At 39.4% G+C, this 27,602-nt stretch overlaps 2 protein-coding genes across 6 annotated transcripts in view; one reads left to right on the top strand and one right to left on the bottom strand.

Annotated features, from left to right (window-relative positions):
* Positions 1-6,054: 6,054 nt before the first annotated feature.
* Positions 6,055-26,517, bottom strand: LOC135089546 (negative elongation factor B-like). 2 transcript variants are annotated; one of them, XM_063985205.1, is made up of 12 exons: positions 26,451-26,517; positions 23,828-24,011; positions 22,183-22,281; positions 19,868-20,056; positions 18,877-19,059; positions 17,918-18,174; positions 17,357-17,519; positions 13,810-13,884; positions 13,534-13,684; positions 12,967-13,148; positions 7,286-7,486; positions 6,055-6,387 (listed from the first exon to the last, which is right to left on the bottom strand). In XM_063985205.1, exons 2-12 carry the CDS (start codon positions 23,930-23,932, stop codon positions 6,250-6,252), a joined length of 1,743 nt encoding a protein of 580 aa, XP_063841275.1. In that variant the 5' UTR covers positions 23,933-24,011; positions 26,451-26,517; the 3' UTR covers positions 6,055-6,249. The 2 variants fall into 2 exon arrangements, with proteins under 2 accessions (XP_063841275.1, XP_063841276.1); XM_063985206.1 differs by lacking the exon at positions 26,451-26,517 and adding an exon at positions 26,167-26,189.
* Positions 26,518-27,383: 866 nt separating this feature from the next.
* The window catches only part of LOC135089545 (tether containing UBX domain for GLUT4-like), a 10,231-nt gene continuing 10,012 nt past the window's right edge, over positions 27,384-27,602 (top strand). For all 4 annotated transcript variants that reach the window (XM_063985204.1, XM_063985202.1, XM_063985201.1 and 1 more), the window contains exon 1: positions 27,384-27,601. In XM_063985204.1, the coding sequence (XP_063841274.1) occupies positions 27,518-27,601 (84 nt within the window). In that variant the 5' untranslated portion in view covers positions 27,384-27,517. The remainder of the gene's footprint in view (position 27,602) is intronic.

The raw sequence follows: 27,602 nt of genomic DNA, 5'->3' as shown, positions 1-27,602 counted from the left end.
CCACACTACTCAGGCAATAGCAATGCTTGATTTTTTTTTTTTACAAGACAAGCAAATTCAATTAATAAAAAAAATGACAATTTATATAGTTATAGAAAATACATGGAACTATACCCCCTTAGCTTATAATGACGCCCCTAAGTAGGTGCCGCATTATTTACTTATCTGCACCACTGCATTCACTGGCATATAATATATATATATATATATATATATATATATATATATATATATATATATATATATATATATATATATATATATATATATATATATATATATATATATATATATATATATATATATATATATATATATATATATATATATATATATATATTTTTTTTTTTTTTTTTTTTTTTTTTTCTTTTTAGAACTATAAGACAATGAAGACCACGCATTAGCATACACAGCAAATCTTATTCCACAGGATTGTCACTTGAAAGGCTCGAGGACGTGACACTTAGATATTCAAGTTCTTATTCAGTATAGCAATATGGATACAGGTTTGGTGACCTCCGAACATGTGGTGGCTATCCATTACTACGGGACACGGGGCCACTGTGACGTCCGGATTTCCACTGCTGACCTTATCCAGATAACCAATAACCAATAAAGGAAGGATAAACAGTTGAGTGGGGGCTTCAGGGAGGAGGCAGTAGACACCTGCCGAAACGATAATTACTCCCAGTGAGGTCTAAAGCACTGTTTAGGGGGTGCTATGAACTTATCATTAAACCCAGCTGTGACCTCACTGAACGTTTCCCTTTGTGTCTCACAACACAAGGGGGCAGTCACAGCCTGCCCTCTAAAGACAACTCTCTTCCTCCACACAAAACTACAAGCACCTAATAACATACACACCCTTCACTCAAAAATTTTAAAAGTCATCATGGCTACTCCTACACCAGCCTCGGAGTCCCCATCTGGGGAGGGGACCATAAATGTCCCCAGGTTGGACTGCCTTTCTGTCGACGACCCCAAGTGTCTTGACACCCCCCTCAACTTTTTCTTCATTAACTTCTGCAACATTCGCGGTCTAAGATCTAATTTTCAATCTGTAGAACACCACCTCTCCTCTTCTAAACCTCATCTTCTTTTCCTCACTGAAACTCAGGTGTCTGAGGCAACTGACAGTAGCTCCCCTTTTCTGTTCCCTCCTACTTTCTCTATCCTCATTTTCGATCCAAAGCTGGATGCCGCGTTTATGTGCGCAATGACTTCACCTGCTCTCGTGCCCACGCTCTTGAATCTTCCACGTTTTCCACTATCTGGCTACGACTACAGTCACTCTCAAACTAAATTTATCTGTGCTGTATACCTTTCACTTAACTCCTCTGACTACAAGAAATTCTTTTACTATTTAACTTCCAAAGTGGAGCACATTCTGACCCTCTTCCCTTTTGCAGAGATCTCCATTCTTGGAGACTTCAATGTTCACCACCAGCTTTGGCTTTCCTCTCCCTTCACTGACCATCCTGGTGAACTAGCCTTCAACTTTGCTACCCTCCACGACCTAGAGCAATTGGTGCTACACCCTACTCGTATTCCTGACCGTCTTGGAGATACACCCAACATTCTTAACCTTTTCCTGACCTCTAATCCTTCTGCTTATGCTGTCACCCTTTCTTCTCCGTTGGGCTCCTCCGATCACAATCTCATATCTGTATCTTGTCCTATCGCTCCAATCCCTCCTCAGGATCCCCCTAAGCGAAGGTGCCTCTGGCGTTTTGCCTCTGCTAGTTGGGGGGACCTGAGGAGGTATTTTGCTGATTTTCCTTGGAATGACTACTGCTTCCGTGTCAGAGACCCATCTTTGTGTGCTGAGCGCATAACAGAGGTGATAGTGTCTGGCATGGAGGTGTACATTCCTCACTCTTTTTCTCGTCCTAAACCTTCTAAACCTTGGTTTAACACAGCTTGTTCTCGTGCTATACATGATAGAGAGGTGGCCCACAAAAGGTACTTAAGCCTTCCATCACTAGAGTCTCGTGCACTTTATATTTCTGCCTGGAACCATGCCAAGTCTGTTCTCCAGCTAGCCAAAACTCCTTCATTAACAGAAAATGTCAAAACCTTTCAAGATCTAACTCCCCTCGTGACTTCTGGCACCTAGCCAAAAATATCTCCAATAACTTTGCTTCTTCTTCTTTCCCTCCTTTATTTCAACCAGATGGCACCACTGCTATCACATCTGTTTCTAAAGCTGAACTCTTCGCTCAAACCTTTGCTAAAAACTCTACTTTGGACGATTCTGGGCTTGTTCCTCCCTCTCCTCCACCCTCTGACTACTTCATGCCACGTATTAAAATTCTTCGCAATGATGTTTTCCGTGCCCTCGCTGGCCTAAACCCTCGGAAGGCTTATGGACCTGATGGGGTCCCTCCTATTGTTCTCCGAAACTGTGCCTCCTTGCTTGTACCTTGCCTAGTCAAACTCTTTCAGCTCTGTCTGTCAAAATCTACCTTTCCTTCTTGCTGGAAGTTTGCCTACATTCAACCTGTTCCTAAAAAGGGTGACCATTCTGATCCCTCAAACTACCGTCCTATTGCTTTAATTTCCTGTCTATCTAAATTTTTTTAATCCATCCTCAACAAGAAGACTCTTAAACATTTATCACTTCACAACCTTCTATCTGATCGCCAGTATGGGTTCCGTCAAGGCTGCTCTACTGGTGATCTTCTGGCTTTCCTTACTGAGTCTTGGTCATCCTTGTTTAGAGATTTTGGTGAAACTTTTGCTGTTGCCTTGGACATATCAAAAGCTTTTGATAGAGTCTGGCACAAAGCTTTGATTTCCAAACTACCCTCCTACGGTTTCTATTCTTCTCTCTCTAACTTCATCTCAAGTTTCCTTTCTGACCGTTCTATTGCTGCTGTGGTAGACGGTCACTGTTCTTCTCGTATATCTATTAACAGTGGTGTTCCTCAGGGTTCTGTCCTGTCACCCACTCTTCTTATTATTCATTAATGATCTAAACGAAACTTCTTGTCCTATCCACTCTTACGCTGATTATACCACCTTGCACTTTTCCACGTCTTTTCATAGACGTCCAACCCTTCAGGAGGTAAACATTTCATGCAGGGAAGCCACAGAATGCTTGACTTCTGATCTTTCTAAAATTTCTGATTGGGGCAGAGCAAACTTGGTATTGTTCAATGCCTCAAAAACTCAATTCCTCCATCTATCAACTCGACACAACCTTCCAGACAACTATCCCCTCTTCTTCAATGACACTCAACTGTCCCCCTCTTCTACACTGAATATCCTCAGTCTGTCCTTTACTTGTAGTCTGAACTGGAAACTTCACATCTCATCTCTAGCTAAAACAGCTTCTATGAAGTTAGGCGTTCTGAGACGTCTCCACCAGTTTTTCTCACCCCCCCAGCTGCTAACTCTGTACAAGGGCCTTATCTGTCCATGTATGGAGTATGCTTCACATGTCTGAGAGGGGTTCCACTCATACTGCTCTTCTAAACAGGGTGGAATCAAAAGCTTTTTGTCTCATCAACTCCTCTCCTCTAACTGACTGTCTTCAGCCCCTCTCTCACCACCGCAATGTTGCATCTCTAGCTGTCTTCTTTCGCTATTTTCATGCTAACTGCTCTTCTGATCTCGCTAACAGCATGCCTTCCCTCCTCCCGTCGCCTCGCTGCACAAGACTTTCTTTTTTCTCTCACCCCTATTCTGTCCACCTCTCTAACGCAAGAGTTAACCAGTATTCTCAATCATTCATCCCTTTCTCTGGTAAACTCAGGAACTCCCTGCCTGCTTCTGTATTTCCACCTTCCTATGACTTGAATTCCTTCAAGAGGGAGGTTTCAAGACACTTTTTCATCAATTTTTGACTACTGCTTTGACCCTTTTATGGGACTGGCATTTCAGTGGGCATTTTTTTTTATTGGATTTTTGTTGCCCTTGGCCAGTGTCCTTCCTACATAAAAAAAAAAGCCTTTCTCTCATTGCCACAGTATTGCATCTCTTGCTATCTTCTACAGCAGGGGCTCCCAATTTGGGGTACTTATACCCCCAGTGGTACATTTGCACTTTTCAAGGGATACATTGGATCTCAGAGAATAGCCACCATTGTGCAGTACATGGTGTAATCTGCAATCAGATTGCATTTTTTTTTTCTCTCTCAGTTTAGTGAGCAAAACTTTCATCTAAATTATATCAAGAGTAGGATGAATACCATTTTGTTTTCACTATTATGGAACTAACTGTGGTCACAATCTGTGCTGGGCCTGAAATGATCAGGTACGGGACGCAATGATCATTATGGGTAATTTATAAGAAAGATATGTATGTGACAGATCAAGATATTTTGTAAATTACTTGAGTTTAATTTATTGATGTTGTCACCTTTAAGATTCCTATTCAGTCTACTTATGCATATTTTATAATAAAATAATAGAAATATTACAATTACATTTTTTTTCATCATTAATTTATTTATGGGTACATATGAACCTATAAAAATTTTCAAGGGGTACAGAGGAGCAAAAATGTTGGGAACTCCTGTTCTACCACTATTTTTATGCTATAACTGCTCTTCTGATCTTGCTAACCGCATACCTCCCCTCCTCCCGGTGCCTTGCTGCATTTTTTTTTTTCTCTCTCTCTCTCTCTCTCTCACCTCTGTTTTGTCCACCTCTCTAATGCAAGAGTTAACCAGTATTCTCAATCATTCATAGAACTCCTAGCCCGCTTCTGTGTTTCCTCCTTTCTATGACTTGAACTCTTTCAAGAGAGATGTTTCAAGACACTTATCCTCCTTCATCTGACTTTTCTTTTTAGCAGTCTTTTGGAAAATAGCACTTAAGTTGGCCTTCTTTTTCCTCACTTTTGTTGCCCTTCCCCAGTGCAAAATAAATAAAAATAATTATATATATATATATATATATATATATATATATATATATATATATATATATATATATATATATATATATATATATATATATATATATATATATATATATATATATATATATATATATATATATATATATATATATATATATATTCTTCATTCCTTTAGGTGAGCCACAGTAACTCCATTGGGAACCATATACCAAGCAATTTAATTAATTTAAAATTACACCAAGTACTTAATGATGCACTTGGACCCACTTTTTCCATGCCATAGCAAGTGAGTAGAGAAGCAAGCACTGTGCTATCAGGTGTCCTAATCGATTTAGTACAAGAGCATGGGCCTTGCGTGTTGCATGACTACTTTAGATGTTTTGGGTGAGTTGGGCTCCTAGTATGTTTAATGTAGCCCTAATACTATATTGTATAACCAACATGTCAACGGTGGTGCAGCAGTAGAGGTTTATATGATGGATCAATGTTCAGACAATGTCCCATAACTGGTGGAAGGGTGTTGGTGGTGGTGGTGGTAGTAGTAGTAGTAAACTAGTAATAGTTCAGATGAGATATTCCTTTGTAATGACAAAAAACTCTTGGTTGTATTCATTCTGCATTCCTATGCTGCCTCAGCCACAGCAACACTGCTGTTTCAATGAGATTCCATTCACCTCCAAGGCTGCCTGTTGAGTGTTGACCAAAATTCATCAGTGGGAATGGTGCTGATTCAAAACAACTTAGTCAAATGACTCTTCATGAAATGAACTGATTCACTTGGGGAGTAAATGCAGCCTCAAGATTCAGGACAGAAGATGCCCTCAGGTTGTGATGGGCTTGCTTCTGCTGCCAGCCTGCTACACAGGAGTCAGTGGCGAAGACAGAAGATTCAAGAGCTGATGGAGGCTGATGAAAAAGTAATTAAAAGGGAAGTGATGGGATCAGAGAGAGAGAGAGAGAGAGAGAGAGAGAGAGAGAGAGAGAGAGAGAGAGAGAGAGAGAGAGAGAGAGAGAGAGAGAGAGAGAGAGAGAGAATTTTCTGCTGGAACTTCTGGCAATATCTCATATATCTCACACACACACTAATCCCTCCGACAGATAATCTAAATTTCTTATTCATCATTCTTGTCACTTGAGATTTATTTTAGGGGATAGGTTTTTCAATATACATCCACTGAGAGAAAAGTCATAAGTTATCAAAGTTTATTTTTACATAAATTTCAAGTTTCGTCTTTTGGTCACCAAAGATGATGGGTAAAGAAAAGTAATTTGCAGGAGAGAACTTAGGCACTACAAGAGAGAGAGAGAGAGAGAGAGAGAGAGAGAGAGAGAGAGAGAGAGAGAGAGAGAGAGAGAGAGAGAGAGAGAGAGAGAGAGAGAGAACTATTGGATGGGAGCTGGAGTGGGCACAGCCATGAGAGGGGAGTCCATCTCAGTCATAGGAGTGGGCTGGTTCTGGATATCCTGGAACTCTTGTAACCTGGCCTGGAATTTATCATAGAGGGCCTGGATGGCTTCTCCCTGATGATGCAAATAAAAGAAAACACATTAGTTTTGGCTATGACTGAAGAAATACAGGTGCAGACAATTTCAGATTAATATCCACACTTCACTAAAAGTTAATTAATGTGACTTCTCAGAGACAAAACAGTGTTACAGAAGTTTAATTTGGAGAAGACACAAAGGTGAAAAGAATATTATGTCATTGAGAAAGAGATAGGAAGGAAGAAACAGACTTATTAAGAGTGAAAAACAGGCATGAACTGAAGCTGAAGCTTATTTCTCAATAAGAACCACACGGAATGACAACTGTAAAGATTAAATCAGAAAGCTTGAAGTTAATGTGGAGAGTAGAAATGCATGTGATGGTGATTGAAGAATGCTCAAGTCAGATTAGTTAATGAATGGATGACAGGAAAACTCACTAATGTCTCTTTTCATGAAAGACAAGCTATTCAAATGTTATCTCATAGTGTGTGTGTGTGTGTGTGTGTGTGTGTGTGTGTGTGTGTGTGTGTGTGTGTGTGTGTGTGTGTGTGTGTGTGTGTGTGTCTGTGTGTGTGTGTGTGTGTGTGTGTAATAATAAAAATAATAATAATAAACGGTATATTATTTAGGCAGTTAACAAACTGAAAATGTACAGAGGGGGTGGGGAAATACTTAACATTAATCCTAAAGGTAAGTCTAATCTAGAAGGGACTATTGATTGATGGCTCGCACCATAGTGGGAATCGCACTGAGTCTGTACTGGTCCGTGCGTGGTGTGTGTGTGTGTGTGTGTGTGTGTGTGTGTGTGTGTGTGTGTGTGTGTGTGTGTGTGTGTGTGTGTGTGTGTGTGTGTGTGTGTGTGTGTGTGTGTGTGTTTGTTGTCATTATCCTGGAGGAAATTATGCAACCCAGAGTGAGAGATGCACAGTACCTGGTGTGGGCCAGGTTGCAAGGCCTTCTGCAGGGTATCCAGACGGGCAGGAGGCAGCTTGGGGTGAATGTACCACACCAATTTGATGACATGACGCATGACATTCTCACGGTTGATGTTGGTGAAGAAGAACTCATCAAACACCACTGTGCAGAAATCCTCCGTTGCAAAATCATCCGCCATTGGTATTAAGGCAGCAACCTGGTGCAAGAGACATGATGCAAAATTTAATGTTCCTTGAGTCAGTAAATATAAAAAACAGTGAGCCATAATAATATGAACCATCAAAGGAAGCAAGATGATTAATGTACATGTGTATATCATACAAAGATAGGTAGGCAGTCAGATCCTGGTGCCATCACCTTGCAGATAGACTTGGATACGATGAACGAGTGGACAGACAGGTGGCAAATGCAGTTTAATATTAACATATAAAGTACTTAGTGTAGGTAGAAGAAACCCACACAATAGGTACACAATAAACAATAAAGCTTTGGTAAGTTCAGGGTACAAAAAAGACTTATGAGTTATAGTTATCTCTGATCTCTGTCTAAGAAAATGAAAAGAGGCCAGAAATAAAGCAAAGTGGGCATTAGGATTAATTTTTAGGAGTGTTAAAAGTAAAGTCCCAAAGTAATATTCAAGTCAGACCTCATCTAGACTATGCTGTGCAGTTCTGGTGCCCATATTACAGAAATAATATAGGTCTACTAGAATCAGTACAAAGGAGAATGACAAAAAAGATACAGGGGATTAGGAGTATCCCTTACATAACGAGAATGAAGCTTTGAATTTACATTCCTTAGAGAGGCATAGGTTAAGAGGGGACCCGACAGAAATCTTTAAGAGGTATAGATGTAATGGTGACATAAACAAAATTCTCAGGTTCAGTAATCAGGATAGAACAAGAAATAATGGGTTCAAGCTTGAAAAATTTAGATTAATGAAAGAGATAGGAAGGAACTGGTTCTTAAACAGAATGGTAGAATAATGGAATGGACTCAGTAATCAGATTGCTAGAGTCATTAGGGAACTTTAAAAGATTAGACAAATTTATGGATGGGGATGATAGGTGGAATTAGGTAGGTATGTTTCGTACAGGGACTGCCATATGTAGGCCTGATGGCTTCTTGTAGCTTCCCTTATTTTCTAATACAGTAAAATCCCTCTCATCCGGTATTCGAGTATCCGGCACATTTTTCCCTGAGCCTTAAAATCAATAAAAAATCAATGTGTACTCATAAAATCGATTAAAATTCCCGTGCGAGGCATACTTTGTCCCCTCACCACCAGAGCGCACTGCTTCGTGCCACCCGCGGCCCACTGCACTCTGTTTACTCAGTGACTCAGTCCCCGCGTGTGCACTGTTTATTACCTGATGCCTTCATCATGCCTAAAGTTGTAGAAAAGAGGAAGCGTGTTGTGCTTACACTTAAGCAGCTGATCAGATCAGCTACTGATTAAGATCAGCTGATCTTTGTTATGGTAAGGGGCAACTGACAGTAGCCCCTTTCTGTTCCCTCCTACTTTCTCTATCCTCGTTTTCGATCCAAAGCTGGATGCTGCATTTATGTGTGCAATGACTTAACCTGCCCTCGTGCCCACACTCTTGAATCTTCCATGTTTTCCACTATCTGGCTACGACTACAGAGTCGCTCGCATACTAAATTTATCTGTGCTGTATACCTCTCACCTAACTCCTCTGATTATAAGAAATTCTTTGACTACTTAACTTCCAAAGTGGAGCACATTCTGACCCTCTTCCCTTTTGCAGAGATCTCCATTCTTGGAGACTTCAATGTTCACCACCAGCTATGGCTTTCCTCTCCCTTCACTGACCATCCTGGTGAACTAGCCTACAACTTTGCTATCCTCCATGACCTAGAGCAATTGGTGCAACACCCTACTCATATTCCTGACCGTCTCGGAGATACGCCCAACATTCTTGACCTTTTCCTGACCTCTAATCCTTCTGCTTATGTTGTCACTCTTTCTTCTCCGTTGGGCTCCTCCGATCACAATCTCATATCTTTATCTTGTCCTATTGCTCCAATCCCTCCTCAGGATCCCCCTAAGCGAAGGTGCCTCTGGCGTTTTGCCTCTGCTAGTTGGGGAGACCTGAGGAGGTATTTTGCTGATTTTCCCTGGAATGACTACTGCTTCCGTGTCAGAGACCCGTCTTCGTGTGCTGAGCGCATAACAGAGGTGATAGTGTCTGGCATGGAGGCGTACATTCCTCACTCTTTTTCTCGTCCTAAACCTTCTAAACCTTGGTTTAACACAGCTTGTTCTCGTGCTATACATGATAGAGAGGTGGCTCACAAAAAGTACTTAAGCCTTCCATCACTAGAGTCTCGTGCACTTTATATTTCTGCCTGGAACCATGCCAAGTGTGTTCTCCAACTAGCCAAAAACTCCTTCATTAACAGAAAATGTCAAAACCTTTTAAGATCTAACTCCCCTCATGATTTCTGGCATCTAGCCAATAATATCTCCAATAACTTTGCTTCTTCTTCTTTCCCTCCTCTATTTCAACCAGATGGCACCACTGCTATCACATCTATTTCTAAAGCTGAACTCTTCGCTCAAACCTTTGCTAAAAACTCTACCTTGGATGATTCTGGGCTTGTTCCTCCCTCTCCTCCACCCTCTGACTACTTCATGCCACGTATTAAAATTCTTCGCAATGATGTTTTTCATGCCCTCGCTGGCCTAAACCCTCGGAAGGCTTATGGTCCTGATGGGGTCCCTCCTATTGTTCTCCGAAACTGTGCCTCCGTGCTTGCACCTTGCCTAGTTAAACTCTTTCAGCTCTGTCTGTCAACATCTACCTTTACCCTCCTACGGCTTCTATCCTTCTCTCTCTAACTTCATCTCAAGTTTCCTTTCTGACTGTTCTATTGCTGCTGTGGTAGACGGTCAATGTTCTTATCCTAAATCTATTAACAGTGGTGTTCCTCAGGGTTCTGTCCTGTCACCCACTCTCTTCTTATTATTCATTAATGATCTAAACCAAACTTCTTGTCCTATCCACTCTTACGCTGATTATACCACCTTGCACTTTTCCACGTCTTTTCATAGACGTCCAACCCTTCAGGAGGTAAACATTTCATGCAGGGAAGCCACAGAATGCTTGACTTCTGATCTTTCTAAAATTTCTGATTGGGGCAGAGCAAACTTGGTATTGTTCAATGCCTTAAAAACTCAATTCCTCCATCTATCAACTCGACACAACCTTCCAGACAACTATCCCCTCTTCTTCAATGACACTCAACTGTCCCCCTCTTCTACACTGAACATCCTCAGTCTGTCCTTTACTCATAATCTGAACTGGAAACTTCACATCTCATCTCTAGCTAAAACAGCTTCTATGAAGTTAGGTGTTCTGAGATGTCTCCGCCAGTTTTTCTCACCCCCCCCCCAGCTGCTAACTCTGTACAAGGGCCTTATCCATCCATGTATGGAATATGCTTCTGTCTGTCATGCTTCTACATGTCTGGGGGGTTCCACTCATACTGCTCTTCTAGACAGGGTGGAATCAAAAGCTTTTCGTCTCATCAACTCCTCTCCTCTAACTGACTGTCTTCAGCCTCTCTCTCACCGCCGCAATGTTGCATATCTAGCTGTCTTCTACCGCTATTTTCATGCTAACTGCTCTTCTGATCTTGCTAACTGCATGCCTCCCCTCCTTCCGCGGCCTCGCTGCACAAGACTTTCTTCTTTCTCTCACCCCTATTCTGTCCACCTCTCTAACACAAGAGTTAACCAGTATTCTCAATCATTCATCCCTTTCTCTGGTAAACCTTGGAACTCCCTGCCTGCTTCTGTATTTCCACCTTCCTATGACTTGAATTCCTTCAAGAGGGAGGTTTCAAGACACTTATTCATCAATTTTTGATCACTGCTTTGACCCTTTTATGGGACTGGCATTTCAGTGGGCATTTTTTTTTATTAGATTTTTGTTGCCCTTGGCCAGTGTCCTTCCTACATAAAAAAAAATAAATAAAAAAGATGTGTGAGTGTAGGATGGTGATTGTGGACATAATTTCACTTCTATTCAAGTATCTGGCAATATTCAAGTATCCGGCATGTCGGCGGTCCCGTTGATGCCGGATAAAAGGGATTTTACTGTATTCTTATGTTCTTATATTACCTATCTATCAGATGGTTCTTCTACCTTCTCAGGATTTCTTAAAAAAGTTAGGCTTTCCTAGGGAGAGAGAGAGAGAGAGAGAGAGAGAGAGAGAGAGAGAGAGAGAGAGAGAGAGAGAGAGAGAGAGAGAGAGAGAGAGAGAGAGAGAGAGAGAGAGAGAGAGAGAGAGAGAGAGAGAGAGAGAGAGAGAGAGAGAGAGAGAGAGAGAGAGAGAGTTGTATGGAAAGATAGGCCACAACAGCCCTTGGGGTAATCAACTAGGCAACCTGACCTAGGACTACTAAGGTGATAATAGAGGAAAAGGACAGCAAAGCAGAAGGCTCTCTCCCCACACTCCACTTCCTCCAGCATAGGCCATACAGGAAACAGTTCAGAAATTAATACCTTATAGGGTTAGACAAGGAAAAGCCCAAAGGAAATGTTATAGGAAGGAATGAAAGTAGATAAAATGAGGTACGCCCATTTCCTGGAGGTAAGGAAGCTAATCTCTAACAAACAAATGCTGTTAGCCATGGATTGGAGGCAAAATATTTCTCAAGTTGGCGTTTAAAAGTCTCTACGGTGTTGCAGTCTATCATGTCTCAAGAAAGCCCATTCCATAGATTAACATGGTCAGAAAATAAAAGATGAGAATTGAAAGACTTCCCAACAACTTCACAACCATTTCCTCTCATGTAATTTGAAAAATCTATCATAAAATATTTGCTGCGGTCTATGTTGATGACCTTAAACACCTGAGAGAGAGAGAGAGAGAGAGAGAGAGAGAGAGAGAGAGAGAGAGAGAGAGAGAGAGAGAGAGAGAGAGAGAGAGAGAGAGAGAGAGAGAGAGAGAGAGAGAGAGAGAGAGAGAGAGAGAGAGAGAGAGAGAGAGAGAGAGAGAGAGAGAGAGAGTGTGTGTGTGTGCATCACCCAGCCAGCTGTTCTGTGACAGAAAGAGCTCAGAGCTTGTAGTAACTGATCTTTGGGTAGGACTGAGACCCCTCAAACACCACACACCATGACAGCTAGGCTGCAACTCTTAGGGTTACATTCCATACTTACTTGCTGCTAGGTGAACAGAGGCTACACATGAAGAGGCTCACCCATTTGCCTCACCCTGCCCAAGACTCAAACCTAGGCCTTCTCAGTTGTGAGCCAAGTGTGCTGACCACTACACTATGAAGTGTGTGTGTGTGTGTGTGTGTGTGTGTGTGTGTGTGTGTGTGTGTGTGTGTGTGTGTGTGTGTGTGTGTGAAGAATGTCACCTAAAGAGGTGATGTGGGCCTTTGTTGCTCGCCCACAGGAGAGAGAGTGTGAGAGAGAAAATTCCGTTCTGGCATTTCTTCACTGTGTGGTTAAGATTTCTTCTGTTGTCTTTCTCTTTCCCTCTATTACTCCTCTACTCTCCTTTGTCATTTTACTTATGGCTTTGCTCTTTATTAGATGAAGCATTCATGCAAGTCATCAAAAGACTAGTGAATTGGGAAGATACACTGAAGTGTTGTTTATAAAGAACTTGCAGGATCATGTGAGGTGGCAGGACACTAACCAAGGAGTGCAGGAAGGTATCCTGGAAGGCACGGTCCTGATGGCAGGTGGCAAGTGTCCCAAGTACCCTCATGAGTGCTGTCTTGTCCTTGCGTGTGGCTGTGTGCAGGGTATAGTACATGGCCAGGATACACGCCACACTGCTCTCCTGTAGGTAGGCCTGGTAGGCATCCGGGGGTGGACCTGTAGGTGGGTGATGGAGCCAATTGGAGGTGTTGAGAACTATGTAACTAATTCAACACAAAAGCCACAGATCCACAAATCAGATCAATGCTTGATCTTTATAATTCTGATATCTTGCCATCTTTCTACTAACTTTTCATGGTGCTTGAAAATTTTAGTGATTTCATCTCTCCCACTCAAATGCTGGAGGGAATGTATGAAAGGCAGATAGGAAATAGTTTCATGATGCTAAAAGATTCATATTTCTGTAAACCTATATTTATATAATTTAGTCTTTGTTAATAAGATTCAAAGCTGAACATAACCACATACATCACCACACATACATATACATACACATTAACACACACACAAAGATGATGATACAAAGATAAGCATCTTTCACCTGAGTGTTCAATGATGGTGATGGCTGACTCCCTCTCGTCCAGGGGTAACCGAGCATTCAAGCGTCGCACATCATCATCCACCATGAGGGAGACAAGAGCTGGAAGGAATTTCGTCACTATCTGGGGATCCAGTTTAGGCTCCCGGAACAGCTGAAAGACAAATACATAGATAGATGTAGTGTACATAGCAAACACAGGATATAATGAACATATGCATATCATCACCTTCCTCCTCCTCTTCATAAATGCCATTTCCTACACGTGTCACAACTCACCTGGCTCTCAATCATGTCCCAGCTGTGCAGACCCAATGCTAGCATCCTGAGCATCAACACCAGCACTGAGTTATCCTGAGAAAAAAAAAGAAGGAAAGGTTTAAGGCGACCAACCGAGTTATTTTCCATTTTCATTATTCATGAACCAAACTGCACCTAATTTTTATGAGCTATAAATTCTTTAAGATGAGTTATATGTATGTATATGTGTTATATGTAGTTTCATTAAATTTGGAGCAATAGTTTCTCTTTTTAATATAAATACAAAAAATTGAGGCTTAGATTTTTGCATATATTGACAAGTTTTTCTTGGATTTTTTTAAACTTGTCATAAGATACTTTGATGGTTTTCTAAGAAAATAACATGACAGAATTCTTATTTTTGGTTTTGTTGATGAGAAAAATCCAAAATTTTTCCTCATCCAGATATTTCTCTTAAGCTAAAAAAAAAAAAAAAAATCTAAATTCTGTCACAATTTTTTTAGGTATTTTAACAGCATAATAAATTAGTTTTGAGATACAAGGCTTTGAAGTTTAAAGGGATGCTCATGCATTTTTCATCCATATATAGCTATGTAGTACTGTATTTTTTTTAGGTACCAAATATTATGATGTATTTGTTTTGAGCTGTAGATGATTTTGAGCCATAATTGGAAGCATTAGATTCATAGATGACTTGTTTTGTTGGCATCTGGAATCTCTTAGATGGAACATTACACAATTTACAATAAGGATGTGCCACAATGATGCATGTCCTCTACCCTCAGCTAATATCTGGTGTGCTTTTACACACTCACTCCTTTGGATAAGGTAAGACTTCCTCTTACCCATTGTGGTGAAAGACAGCAAAAAAGTAGGGAGTGAATGCTAAGTGGATAAATAAGTTGATGAAAGAGAGAGTCACAAGCTCCCTCCCTCTCTCTAAGCGTGTACAGCAAGGAGCTGTACACTGAGCTTCTTGCTGCTCTTCCTCACCCCATTCTGCTATGCTGAGGGGAAACTTCCATACTCCACCATAAAGGAAACTATTCCTCATAAACTTTTAGGTTTTTAATTGATATTTTCTACAACCATCTCCTGCCTACAATGACCTTGACTGAACGACTGAATGTGAGCGGGAGGCATTTAAATGGGTATTTAAATGGATTTTAAACATGGATGATGAATTATTGTGTGTGCATTGTGAAGTACTAGGTTTAAGGATGTCATGAGGTGATTTTTTGTTTTTTATGGTTTTTCGGATTTTCAACTCGGTCAGTCCCCTTAAAGACCATAGAGGCAGATAATAACAACATTCACACATACACACAGACACAACCTTCCAGACAACTATCCCCTCTTCTTCAATGACACTCAACTGTCCCCCTCTTCTACACTGAACATCCTCAGTCTGTCCTTTACTTATAATCTGAACTGGAAAATTAACATCTCATCTCTAGCTAAAACAGCTTCTATGAAGTTAGGCGTTCTGAGACGTCTCCGCCAGTTTTTCTCACCCCCCCAGCTGCTAACTCTGTACAAGGGCCTTATCCGTCCATGTATGGAGTATGCTTCACATGGCCGGGGGTGGTTCCACTCATACTGCTCTTCTAGACAGGGTGGAATAAAAAGCTTTTTGTCTCATCAACTCCTCTCCTCTAACTGACTGTCTTCAGCCTCTCTCTCACTGCCGCAATGTTGCATATCTAGCTGTCTTCTACTGCTATTTTCATGCTAACTGCTCTTCTGATCTTGCTAACTGCATACCTCCCCTCCTTCCATGGCCTCGCTGCACAAGACTTTCTTCTTTCTCTCACCCCTATTCTGTCCACTTCTCTAACGCAAGAGTTAACCAGTATTCTCAATCATTCATCCCTTTCTCTGGTAAACTCTGGAACTCCCTGCCTGCTTCTGTATTTCCACCTTCCTATGACTTGAATTCCTTCAAGAGGAAGGTTTCAAGACACTTATTCATCAATTTTTGATCACTGCTTTGACCCTTTTATGGGACTGGCATTTCAGTGGGCATATTTTTTTATTGCCCTTGGCCAGTGTCCTTCCTACATAAAAAAAAAAAATAAAATGTTATTGATGTTTAGGCTTATAATAACATTTTCTGTTCCTTGTGCAAGCAGGAACTGTCCCTTTAGAGCCAACCACCTCCATGTTATAATGCTACGCGTGCATGTTGTGGTGGACGTGTAGGAATGAGAAAAACACACCCACAGGATGCAGATACAAAACCAGACTGGTGCCCACCACCTAAGAAGCGTTAGATAATACAAACATGGGTATGAGGATTTTGTCTACCCATTTCCTCTTGGCCTGTAATAAAATCCTGGATATCTCAGTTGTGAGAAGTGCTAAATATTTTGCAACAGGATGAAGATGAAGCCATATATTTCTATCTTGATCTGGATTTGTATGAACTCTTTAAACCTTTCCTTCCGGCGCTTAAATTATTTTCCCGTTTTGTATGATGGCTAAAAATGGTAAACCTAGAAATTGTCAGAAAATTGTTTGAATACTAATAATTATTTTCTCTTTGTTATTCTGAATACAATGATATACTTTGTAGCTCGATGTGACCTCTCAAAGTTGAGTTTATGCCTTATAAAGGATTCCTCCTCCTCCCGCTGTGTGATCCGTCATCCAGAAACAGCCCGGAGAGCGATGACGCCGCGCGCACACACACACTCTCTCTCTCTCTCTCTCTCTCTCTCATCTTGGAGGGGAAATTGTACACTTCCAATGAGAGAGAGAGAGAGAGAGAGAGAGAGAGAGAGAGAGAGAGAGAGAGAGAGAGAGAGAGAGAGAGAGAGAGAGAGAGAGAGAGAGAGAGAGAGAGAGAGAGAGAGAGATTTCATCCCTTTTCATATCAAGTTTCAGGCAAATAACATTATCTCTCTCTCTCTCTCTCTCTCTCTCTCTGACAAGTTACCTTCTACCATTTTATTATAAAATCGAAGATAATGAAAAAAATTACCATGAAAGAATGATAGGTATCATCTCTTTGTTCTGATAAAACAGGTGGATCCTGTAAATCATTTTCCGAGTCCTCACTAACGTCTTCGCTTTCTTCATCTTCTAAATATTCACTGTCACTGTCTTCAAACACAGAAGCACTGCTAAATACATATGTTGTGTCCTGCTCCATGGTGAGTTATGATCTGAGATCCTTGGCTCTTATCAGGATGTCTCTTCACACTTATCATGGTGCTTTCCACCCGGCGGGTCGCAGGGGTTGCCAAGTGTCGCACGGAGAAAGGGAAAATAGCTTAGTTACCGCTAAATTTCCAGAGCTAGTGACAACACTACATGTGGAAACATGCCAGACACTTCCACTCACACCATCTGACTCGAGAAACCGCGCTTGGACCTCAAAATTGAGGCGCAAAAATTCTTGATTACTGGTATGATCGCCGTTGCTACGGACGCATTTTTGCAATCGTATATATACGATTGCTGGAATGAAAGGGTTAATAGGTCTTATGAAAGTTTAGAATTTTTACTTTGATTTTCATTTTCAGCATTAATTTCTATAACCTGGAGCAGAATTTGTCCTCACCCTGGGCATTGCTTCATTGTTCATGAGGTGCTGCAGGAGACGCACCACCGAGTTAGCCAAGAAATTGATGGCATATGGGTCACACAAGATCATGGAGAGGTCACCCAGAACTTGCTCTTGGCCTCTTCGAATACTGTCCAGGAACCCTTGAAGTTCCCTGGACCTGTGAAGGAATGGTGGGAAAAGGTTTATAGTAAAAAAAAAAACCCAAAGATTCCTTCATCATATGTTTCTACACCTGAACACCATAACATTTATAAGGCAAAAGTCCTCACTTTATGACTCACCCTTCCCCTATATACCTGTGAATCTTGATTTATAAAGATTCAATATAAATTTGCCAAAGCAATAGGAAATTTGTCTTTAGAATAAAAATCCTTTAAAAATACATAAATATAAAAATGTACTAAATGGAAAACAAATTCACAATCTATAGCTGATACAAATACAGGAATAGTGTTAGAGAAATATTACTAATAAGAGAATTGAGATTCACCTGTTTTACCATATGAAGAGAGAAAAATTTGACACCAAAAATAATCACAGGAACATTTTCCTCACCTCTTAGCATCCACCTTGCCCTCCCTAATACAGGCATCCAGGCACCAAGTGAACTTATGGCAGGGATCCACGGCAATGATGTCGTGCACCTCCTTGTCGTGCAGCGCCATGAGCAGCTCGGCACGCAGTGAGCAGTAGTGGATGAAGCGTGTGCGTAGGAAGAGTGTGCGCAGGAACTGGAGCACCATGTCGTACAGCTTCACATTCTTTCCAATCATATGTACCAGTTTCTGCACCATCTCGCCTTGTCGTCTTGCCTGTTGGGAAGGTGATTATGTACATGGGATCTCTAATGGCAACATTTTTATGCCCTTGCTAGGCTGTTTGATTTTATTACACTATACACTGTGCATACTAAGTAAAGTATCAAAGAAAACTATATAATATAAAAGCTATTAGCAAAGTAATGTGTAGTGTAGTGTGTATAGTGTAGGTGAAGGCACAGTGAGGAGTACTCTGAAGTAAAGCTATAACATAATGATTTAAGACACACGGCCTTTATCAAGCAATATTTTTCAACTCGAATTGAAGCAGGTGATGTTCCTGCATTTATGTAGGAGTAAGAGATGACTTGAAAGGAAAAATAATGTCATTCAAACAAAATATATGGACCTTTTCCTAAACATCATCTTTCTACTAGAACAGTGGGAAGTGATATTGCTTCATTTGCATAACAGAAACAAGCCACTTGAAAGACTAAACAATGACACTTAAACAAAACACAAAAATTGCACTTCCATTGATCCTTTTTGTCTTCCAGTTTTGTTGCTCTTGATCAGAGCTCCTCTTACTTAAAAAATCAGATCTTTTTCTTAGCAACTTCAGATGATATATTTTCACAGGCACAAAAGAAACAGGACAACAGAACAACTAAAAATATGCTGCTTGTTCCTTATAATACCAGAAAGCTCCTGGGAATAAAGGATTCAAGGTCTCTATACACAGGTCTGATGCTTTACCTTAGGTGAGGGGCTGAAGAAGAGGTTATTAAGATTCTCCACATTGAAGAGTGTGTCCTCCTTGCTAGTGATGTACCCAGTGAGGAGCGGAGAAACCTCGTCACCAAAGAGAGCCTGTGAGTCCTTCCAGATTTGTCGCTTCACTTCTGTGTCACATGCCTCATACAGTTCTCGATCTCTCACCTGCAATACCACAAGATTGTCTCCATCACCAAAATACCACATTATCACTATGACAGACCTCTCCTGCTGATCACTGTATTATCATAACTATCATCACTGTCTGTGTCACAAGGTCATCATTACCACAGTACCACAGCATCACTAAGATGAGTATCCTTTGCACTTAGCTATACAGTGTTACCATCCCCATTAGTGTCAGCATCACTATTGTACTTTAACACAAAAGACTGTAGTCCTAAACACTCACTGCATTATACATGCTCAATACACTCCATTAGTCACACAGCAAATCATACATCAAACCACAGTACTTGGCTTCTACAAAGCTTATTAGTTATTTTCAAGGTATTATGAATATACCTTTTCAAGATGAGGTGAATTTTTAATATGAAATATATTCATTCAAATGACTGCCACTTAAGTAGGCACACTTGTGATCAACTAAACAAACCTTAGATATAAAATGCATAGAGGGATAAAACTAAACACAACAAACCTGAAGAGAACACCATCTCCATAGCCCAAGTTAAGATAAAAAAAAAAAAAAAAAAAAAATAAATATATATATATATATATATATATATATATATATATATATATATATATATATATATATATATATATATATATATATATATATATATATATATATATATATATATATATATATATATATATATATATATATATTTTTTTTTTTTTTTTTTTTTTTTTTTTTTCACATTGCACAAAACTTAACTAAGACATGTGAAAAAAAGGTGATGAAACATGGCCAAAGGATGCAATGCCCTGTAGGACTGCCACTCACCAGGATCTTGAGGTACTTGTCCTCCACATGTGACATGTGCTTCAGAATGCACATCACCACTGGTCGCAGCGCTTTAATCTTGATCACAGGGAAACTCTTGGTCAGCAGCTCTTTCAACTTACGGTCCCTCTCCCTGCCCTCCCTCTTCCCCAGCTCACTGATTTGAGAGATCAGCTTGTCTCGTAATTCCTGTGTGAAAAGGTCATCAGTGCTCAGGGAAATACTGTATGCAAATTGTATGTCACCATGCACTAATATGTGTATCTAATAATTTCCTATAATTTTTCATATTCTCATCAAAACAGAATAAGAAAGTTAACAAATATATACAGTGTAAATTATACAACAATATAATAAAAAGCATTAATTAATCTAGACCAGGGGTTCCCTACCTTTTTTGTTCCGCTTTACCCCTTAGACATTTTTATAGGTTCCAATGTACCCCTAAATAAATTAAGGATTAAGAAAAAAAAAAAAGTCAGTGTGACAGCCTGCCAGTCCAGGCATTATCATGAGATACACCTATTAGCATATCAATAATAAGAGTAGCACTAAACCTCACATGATCTCAATGTCACCAATCTAACACACCTGGCCTCCCAAAAGACACATCTTTGTTAATTCCTTGCTCTTATGTCACCTCCACCCATACAGCTCGTCAGACACCACAATTTACTTTTACATTTTCAAGTATTCAAAATTACTTATAAAATGGTCAAGAGTCCAAGTAAGAAAACAGTAGGTACATAATATTGTGCACGTAAGTATGAGTACATGTATCAACTTGCATTCAAGCCTGATATGATATGTCAACTTTCTTTCTTCTTTTGATTAATTTCAGATATTCTTGTCTCTTTATTTATTTTCTTGTATTTTTTTTTTTTGTTTATTTATTTATTTGCAACAAAGCTACAGCAACCGTGGTGATGACAGGTAACGTTATCACACCTTCACCAGCTGAGTGTCAGCAGGACTGAGTGACTCAGGCCAGTACCGGCCTCAGTCTTAAGTCAGTACTATACACATCCCATACCTGATCTTTTCAGCCCTTGTTCAGATTGCAGCCACAGGAAGTTCCATAATAATGAAAACCAAATGTTATTCACTCTACCCTTGATATAATTTAAATAAAAGTTTTGCTTACTAAAATGAGGAAATTAGAAAAAATCTAAAAAATTTTAAAAACCGTACAATCTGACTGCTGATTACAACACCATGTATTGTTCAGTAGTGGTTATTCTCTGAGACCCAATGAACCCCCTTAAAGAGTGCAAATGTACCCCTGGGGGCATATGTACCCATATTGGGAACCCCTGATCTAGACTTTTCATAAACAGTTTGCCTTTTATCATATATATATATATATATATATATATATATATATATATATATATATATATATATATATATATATATATATATATATATATATATATATATATATATATATATATATATATATATATATATATATATATATATATATAATATATATATATATATATATATATATATATATATATATATATATATATATATATATATATATATATATATATATATATTATATATATATATTATATATATATATATATATATATATATATATATATATATATATATATATATATATATATATATATATATATATATATATATATATATATATATATATACATATAAGAAATTTAAGAATGATGGAACAAAAAATAAGTAAAAGAAAGGACAAAATAAAACATAACATTTACATAAAATAATTACATTATCTATTTTTATAGGAATGAAACTACCATTCTTAATTCCAAACAGGAATGGTGTCTGTCCTAAACACTTTATGCAAATATACTCTGATAAATTAACAAGAATACTAAGAGCACTATTAGGAAGAACACCAGGCTTGCTCACTCTTGGAAAGTTAATGGGTACTTCTCACACTTATTACTGGGACATTAATATAAACACCAGACCCATTTACTCCCTGGATATTAGCAAAAATACTACATCCAGCAACTCCAACCAGGCTCCCTTTTAACTTCCCAAAGAGACAACTCCAACCAGGTTCCCTTTTTTAACTTCCCAGAGAGACAACTCCAACTAGGCTCTCTTTTTAACTTCCCAGAGAGACAACTCCAACCAGCCTCTGTTTTTAACTTAATGGAAAAACAACTCCAACCAGGCTCTGTTTTTAACTTAATGGAAAGACAACTCCAACCAGGCTCTCTTTTTCTTCCTGGAGAGACAACTCCAATCAATGCCGCTCACTTCACTAAAGCACCCGATCAAGCCTCCCATGGTCCTACCACACCAAGACTCACCTCCATAATTGAGTTGTGGAAGTCCAGCCGTTTGACACCATGGAGATCCAGCAGGTGGAGCATTGGCCGCAGGGATGGGAGCAGGATGCCATTCTCAACCTGCAGTGACACACATGTTTGGAAAGCTCTGCCTGGTGTGGCAAGTACAAAAAGGTCAACAAGGATAACAAAAATACAGTAATGCATGGAATTAATTTTCTGTAAGCAAAAATTCTTCTCAATATTACTTTCAACTGCCACAGGTATTGCACCCAAAAGGGTCAAGCAAGATATGAGAAATCTTGCATGTCAGCTGTTGTTCTTTGCCTCCATTCAAATTTCCTGAGCAGTCGAATACTTCACATATTAAAATATAATTGCACAACAATATTAAATGATATTTGAAGATTTCACATTTTACAATATTTCAGCTGAGGAAAATGGTTCATTTAACCCTTTCCTTCCGGCAATCGTATATATACGATTGCAAAAATGCGTCCGTAGCGACAGCGATCGTACCGGTAATCAAGAATTTTCGCGCCTCAATTTTGAGGTCCAAGCGCGGTTTCTCGAGTCAGATGGTGTGAGTGGAAGTGTCTGGCATGTTTCCACATGTAGTGTTGTCACTAGCTCTGGAAATTTAGCGGTAACTAAGCTATTTTCCCTTTCTCCGTGCGACACTTGGCAACCCCTGCGACCCGCCGGGTGGAAAGCACCATGATAAGTGTGAAGAGACATCCTGATAAGAGCCAAGGATCTCAGATCATAACTCACCATGGAGCAGGACACAACATATGTATTTAGCAGTGCTTCTGTGTTTGAAGACAGTGACAGTGAATATTTAGAAGATGAAGAAAGCGAAGACGTTAGTGAGGACTCGGAAAATGATTTACAGGATCCACCTGTTTTATCAGAACAGAGAGATGATACCTATCATTCTTTCATGGTAATTTTTTTCATTATCTTCGATTTTATAATAAAATGGTAGAAGGTAACTTGTCAGAGAGAGAGAGAGAGAGAGAGAGAGATAATGTTATTTGCCTGAAACTTGATATGAAAAGGGATGAAATCTCTCTCTCTCTCTCTCTCTCTCTCTCTCTCTCTCTCTCTCTCTCTCTCTCTCTCTCATTGGAAGTGTACAATTTCCCCTCCAAGATGAGAGAGAGAGAGAGAGAGAGAGAGAGAGAGAGAGAGAGAGAGAGAGAGAGAGAGAGAGAGAGAGAGAGAGAGAGAGAGAGAGAGAGAGTGTGTGTGTGCGCGCGGCGTCATCGCTCTCCGGGCTGTTTCTGGATGACGGATCACACAGCGGGAGGAGGAGGAATCCTTTATAAGGCATAAACTCAACTTTCAGAGGTCACATCGAGCTACAAAGTATATCACTGTATTCAGAATAACAAAGAGAAAATAATTATTAGTATTCAAACAATTTTCTGACAATTTCTAGGTTTACCATTTTTAGCCGTCATACAAAACGGGAAAATAATTTAAACGCCGGAAGGAAAGGGTTAACTTGTAAATTATGAAAACACAACTTGAGTGGAGATTATTACATGAAGAATGATAAAAGGCTATTGAAAATTGGAAAAACTCCACATTAAAAAAAAACTGCTTAACTACAATGACCCTCCATCCCTCTAGAGTCTAGACAAGGTCATCTGGACCTCACCTGGAATTCCTCAATAGCCTTGAGGGGGTCAGTGCAGTGGGTCAGGGATTCCTTCAGGTAAACTCCACCAGGGATTCCAATCTCCTCTAAACCAAAGCCAGCCATGTTGATGTTGCTGCTGCTGTCCTGCCCTCAGGCGGTGACAGCCCAACGCAGCACGGACTGAGAGCGTCTCTCCTGTGCTCTGTAGAATATTGCCATCAGTTAGTATACAAGAATTATAGGTCCAATGAAAAAGAATAAACTTAATAAGCCAAACAAGTGAATCACAACAAAAAAGTTTAAATACAGTTTAAACAACTAGAAACTCAAAATTCCAATTAACTTTACTTCTTGACTCATTGCTCCCTGGGGTTATTATCAATGTAACCATACCAAAACTAACCCAATGCTGACAGAGCTCCATCAATCAACCCTTGGAATGTTTTAACATTTATATTATAGTTTACAACACAATACAGTGGGGTACTCAGCATACAATGTATTTGTCTTACAATCAACGTGCTACAAGACCAATTTTTTTTTTTTTTTGTGGGGGTGGCTTACAACAACTTACTCAGACTCCAACCACATTACCTCTCACTCAACCACCAATGACTCACTTACAGAAATAAATACAAAATTTGCAATAATTTTATGACAAACTGATACATTTGCTAATGATAAACACTAAGCTCTGTATTGTTGGGTAAAAGGCATTGCTTATATGTGTTTTGCTGCACTTGTAAGTGATAATTTATATATATATATATATATATATATATATATATATATATATATATATATATATATATATATATATATATATATATATATATATATATATTCTTTTTTTTTTTTTTTTCAATAAAGTCTTGCCATACAACCATTTTTTGCTTCGAACAGTGATTTTGGAACGGATTATGGTTGTAAGAGGAGTACACCATTGCATCAGGTCCTTTAGCTATGATATAATGAGCTAGTCATGCATACTATAATTTACCATGGAATTCCTACAATTTTAGCCCCATTATTCAGACAAAATAAACCCAAAAAATAAATACATTTTTGGACATTTATATCCTCTTAATTTTAAGACAAACTATTTTTACACTGATATATTTAGAAGCCTTCATAATTAATATAATTGTTTATCATTAAAATAACTTTTATAATTACTGAAACAACAGTCTTGGCCCACAATGGTTTGGTGCACGGCTTGACGTCTCACTTGGAATCCATTACATCATTTTCTCAGTCTTTAGGATTCAGTTATTAGGAGACACAGACTCCTAATGACTGAACTATAAAGAATAATTTTCAAATTTAAATCAAACCTGAGCTAACAAACCTCCCAGCTGGAGGTCTGCCCTCAGCACCCCTAAACACTCACTATAGGACAGCTGAGTTACTTCTAAACTGGTGACCACATTCAATCACCAAAAGATTAGAAAATTACAAGATTGGCAAAATAAAATAAATATTTATTAATTACAAGATATAGTTTACCAGCATTGTTAAAAATAAGATATAAAAATCAAACATCACCTTCTCCCCACGAACAGAAATATCCACCAGAGAACGGGATGGGTAATTCTGTAAATTTACACCATACTTTAACAGCCATGAATTAGTGATGATGCATAACAGAGAGCAGACCAGCAAAATCCCAACAGCAGCACACACGGGCCCTTTGGTTACACTGATGGGATGGAGTTGCTGCGTGAATCCCTTCCAGATCTTACATGAGAATCTGGAGTTACCTTTGTCCTCCACTTTGCTAATAACTTCATGACATCACCCAAAGCTACAAGAAGCTGAAGGACATGTACAGAGAGTTGTAAGGCCAGATGCTCGTTAGTCCCCTTGATAACGGTCTGTAATGGATGTGTGCATCCATCACCATACTGTAACTTGTGGGTGACTATCATACACAGGCAAGTTTTTTATGTATCAGGTTATAGCAAGTCACAGATTTCAAGGTCTTTCACAAGACTCTGAAAGTCTTTCAGTGTGGACAAACAGACTCTACAGTTGGGCTAAATGGCCTTAATTCCTTTACACAGGCTCATATGCTCCAGTATTTCCTTCCGGCCAATGCATGCTTGACGTAAGGCAAAAATTTGTGTTTTTCCTCGTCACCTTTTTTCCAATTATCCTGAGAGTAAAAGTAAGTAGTGCCGGGTTAAATATGAAAGCATACGATTTACCAGAGGTGGTAGAGGTGAGGGGGTACCCTAGACTAACCTCTACTCCAACAGCTGAAGAGACGCCTGACCTTGAAATCCGTGACAAGGTATAGCCTATGATATAACCCGCAAGTTACGATATGGTGATAGAAGAACGCATTTATTACAGACCCTTATCAAGGGACTAGCAGGCGTCTAGTCTTGAAACTTCCCGCGGTTACTGTAGAATAATAAACTTCTAGGATTGGCGTGGCGAGTGGATAAATTATAGACCGCCGTCACCAAGGGCTTGAGGGAGACAGACCCAAGCCACCTGGTCACATGACGGACTTACTGCTGCGTAAATACACACATCAACACCAGCATACAGCCTCCACTACTCCTTGCACAGTTACAGGGAAAGACACGCGTGTAGTGTCACGGAAAGGAATTAAAAAGAAGCAAACAATATTTACCTTCGCCCCGCCCCGCGCCTCCTATGTGTTGACAAACTTTGAATGCGTATGTAAAGATTTATCCAGATGGTCCCTTACATAAAAAAAAAGCAGTGCATTATTTGTTTTCCTTGACAAATCTTATATGGAAAATACATATATGATTATTTATTAGTATTACGTTTTCCTTGGTAAGATAGAACTTGACGCCACATTATTATTTTCCTATCATCCGGAACATGTATTGTACCTGTACCTGTACATATTTCGAGATTAATCTATTTATTTCCATACACTGGCTATTTATGTCGCAACCAACACAATGAAGAAATCAGCGGTAAAATTACTTAACTGAATTAACTGAAGACGCCTTTAACCAACCTAACCTAGCCCTCAGATGAAAACGCAGTTATTTCAATATCATCCCAGATCTCTTAGTGTGCATGTGTACGAGAATAAATAACAATGAAGCCTTTTGTGCTTGGTATCTTTTTATCTTATGGATGAAGGAATGAAGCGGCCACAGTGTTTTATTGAGGCAGAATCCTGCACTTTTGTGTAGTGATTGTGCGGACAATTGTCTGTACCGCTCAATAGGTTGGCATTTTATAAGGTCAACCGGCGATAAATCGAGTGGAGTGTGATTGTCGACTTGTCTGAGATTAAATTTTGAGGTAAATTGTTTTCTTAAAGATTTTTTATTTATTTATTTATTTATTTATTTATTTTTTAGCAGCCTATTTCATTTATTGCTATGTCACTGTGTTTCTTCCTCTGTGTCTTGTTGATAAGTTCTGGTGTCTTTTGGCAAAGTCTGGAATCAAGGAACGTATGTGGCACTCTTTTGTGGAAGTTTTGTACCTTTTTTTTTTTTGCGGAATGAAGCTTGTAAATTCAGTAAAGAATAAAAAATAAAGAAAAGAAATATTAATACTGTAAGCGCCGTTACAATCGCTGTCAGTTTCCCGCAAGATCATCACCGTGCCTCCTGCGGCTTGTGGCGACCACATAGACAAGTCCCACTCACCATGAATTGAAGCTCTCAAACCGTGCAGCTTTCTAACCTAAATATTAAGCAAATTGTGACCATGGCCGGGATGTCTGTGACCGTGCTGTGCCCCGCTGGACGGAGGGTCAACGTGAAGGTCACTCCAAACACCAGCATCTTGCAGG

The sequence above is a fragment of the Scylla paramamosain genome, chromosome 33 (genome assembly GCF_035594125.1).
Source record: "Scylla paramamosain isolate STU-SP2022 chromosome 33, ASM3559412v1, whole genome shotgun sequence".
NCBI lineage: Eukaryota > Metazoa > Arthropoda > Malacostraca > Decapoda > Portunidae > Scylla > Scylla paramamosain.
Note: the sequence above shows the minus strand (reverse complement) of the source record. Positions and strands in the feature narration are given on the sequence as shown.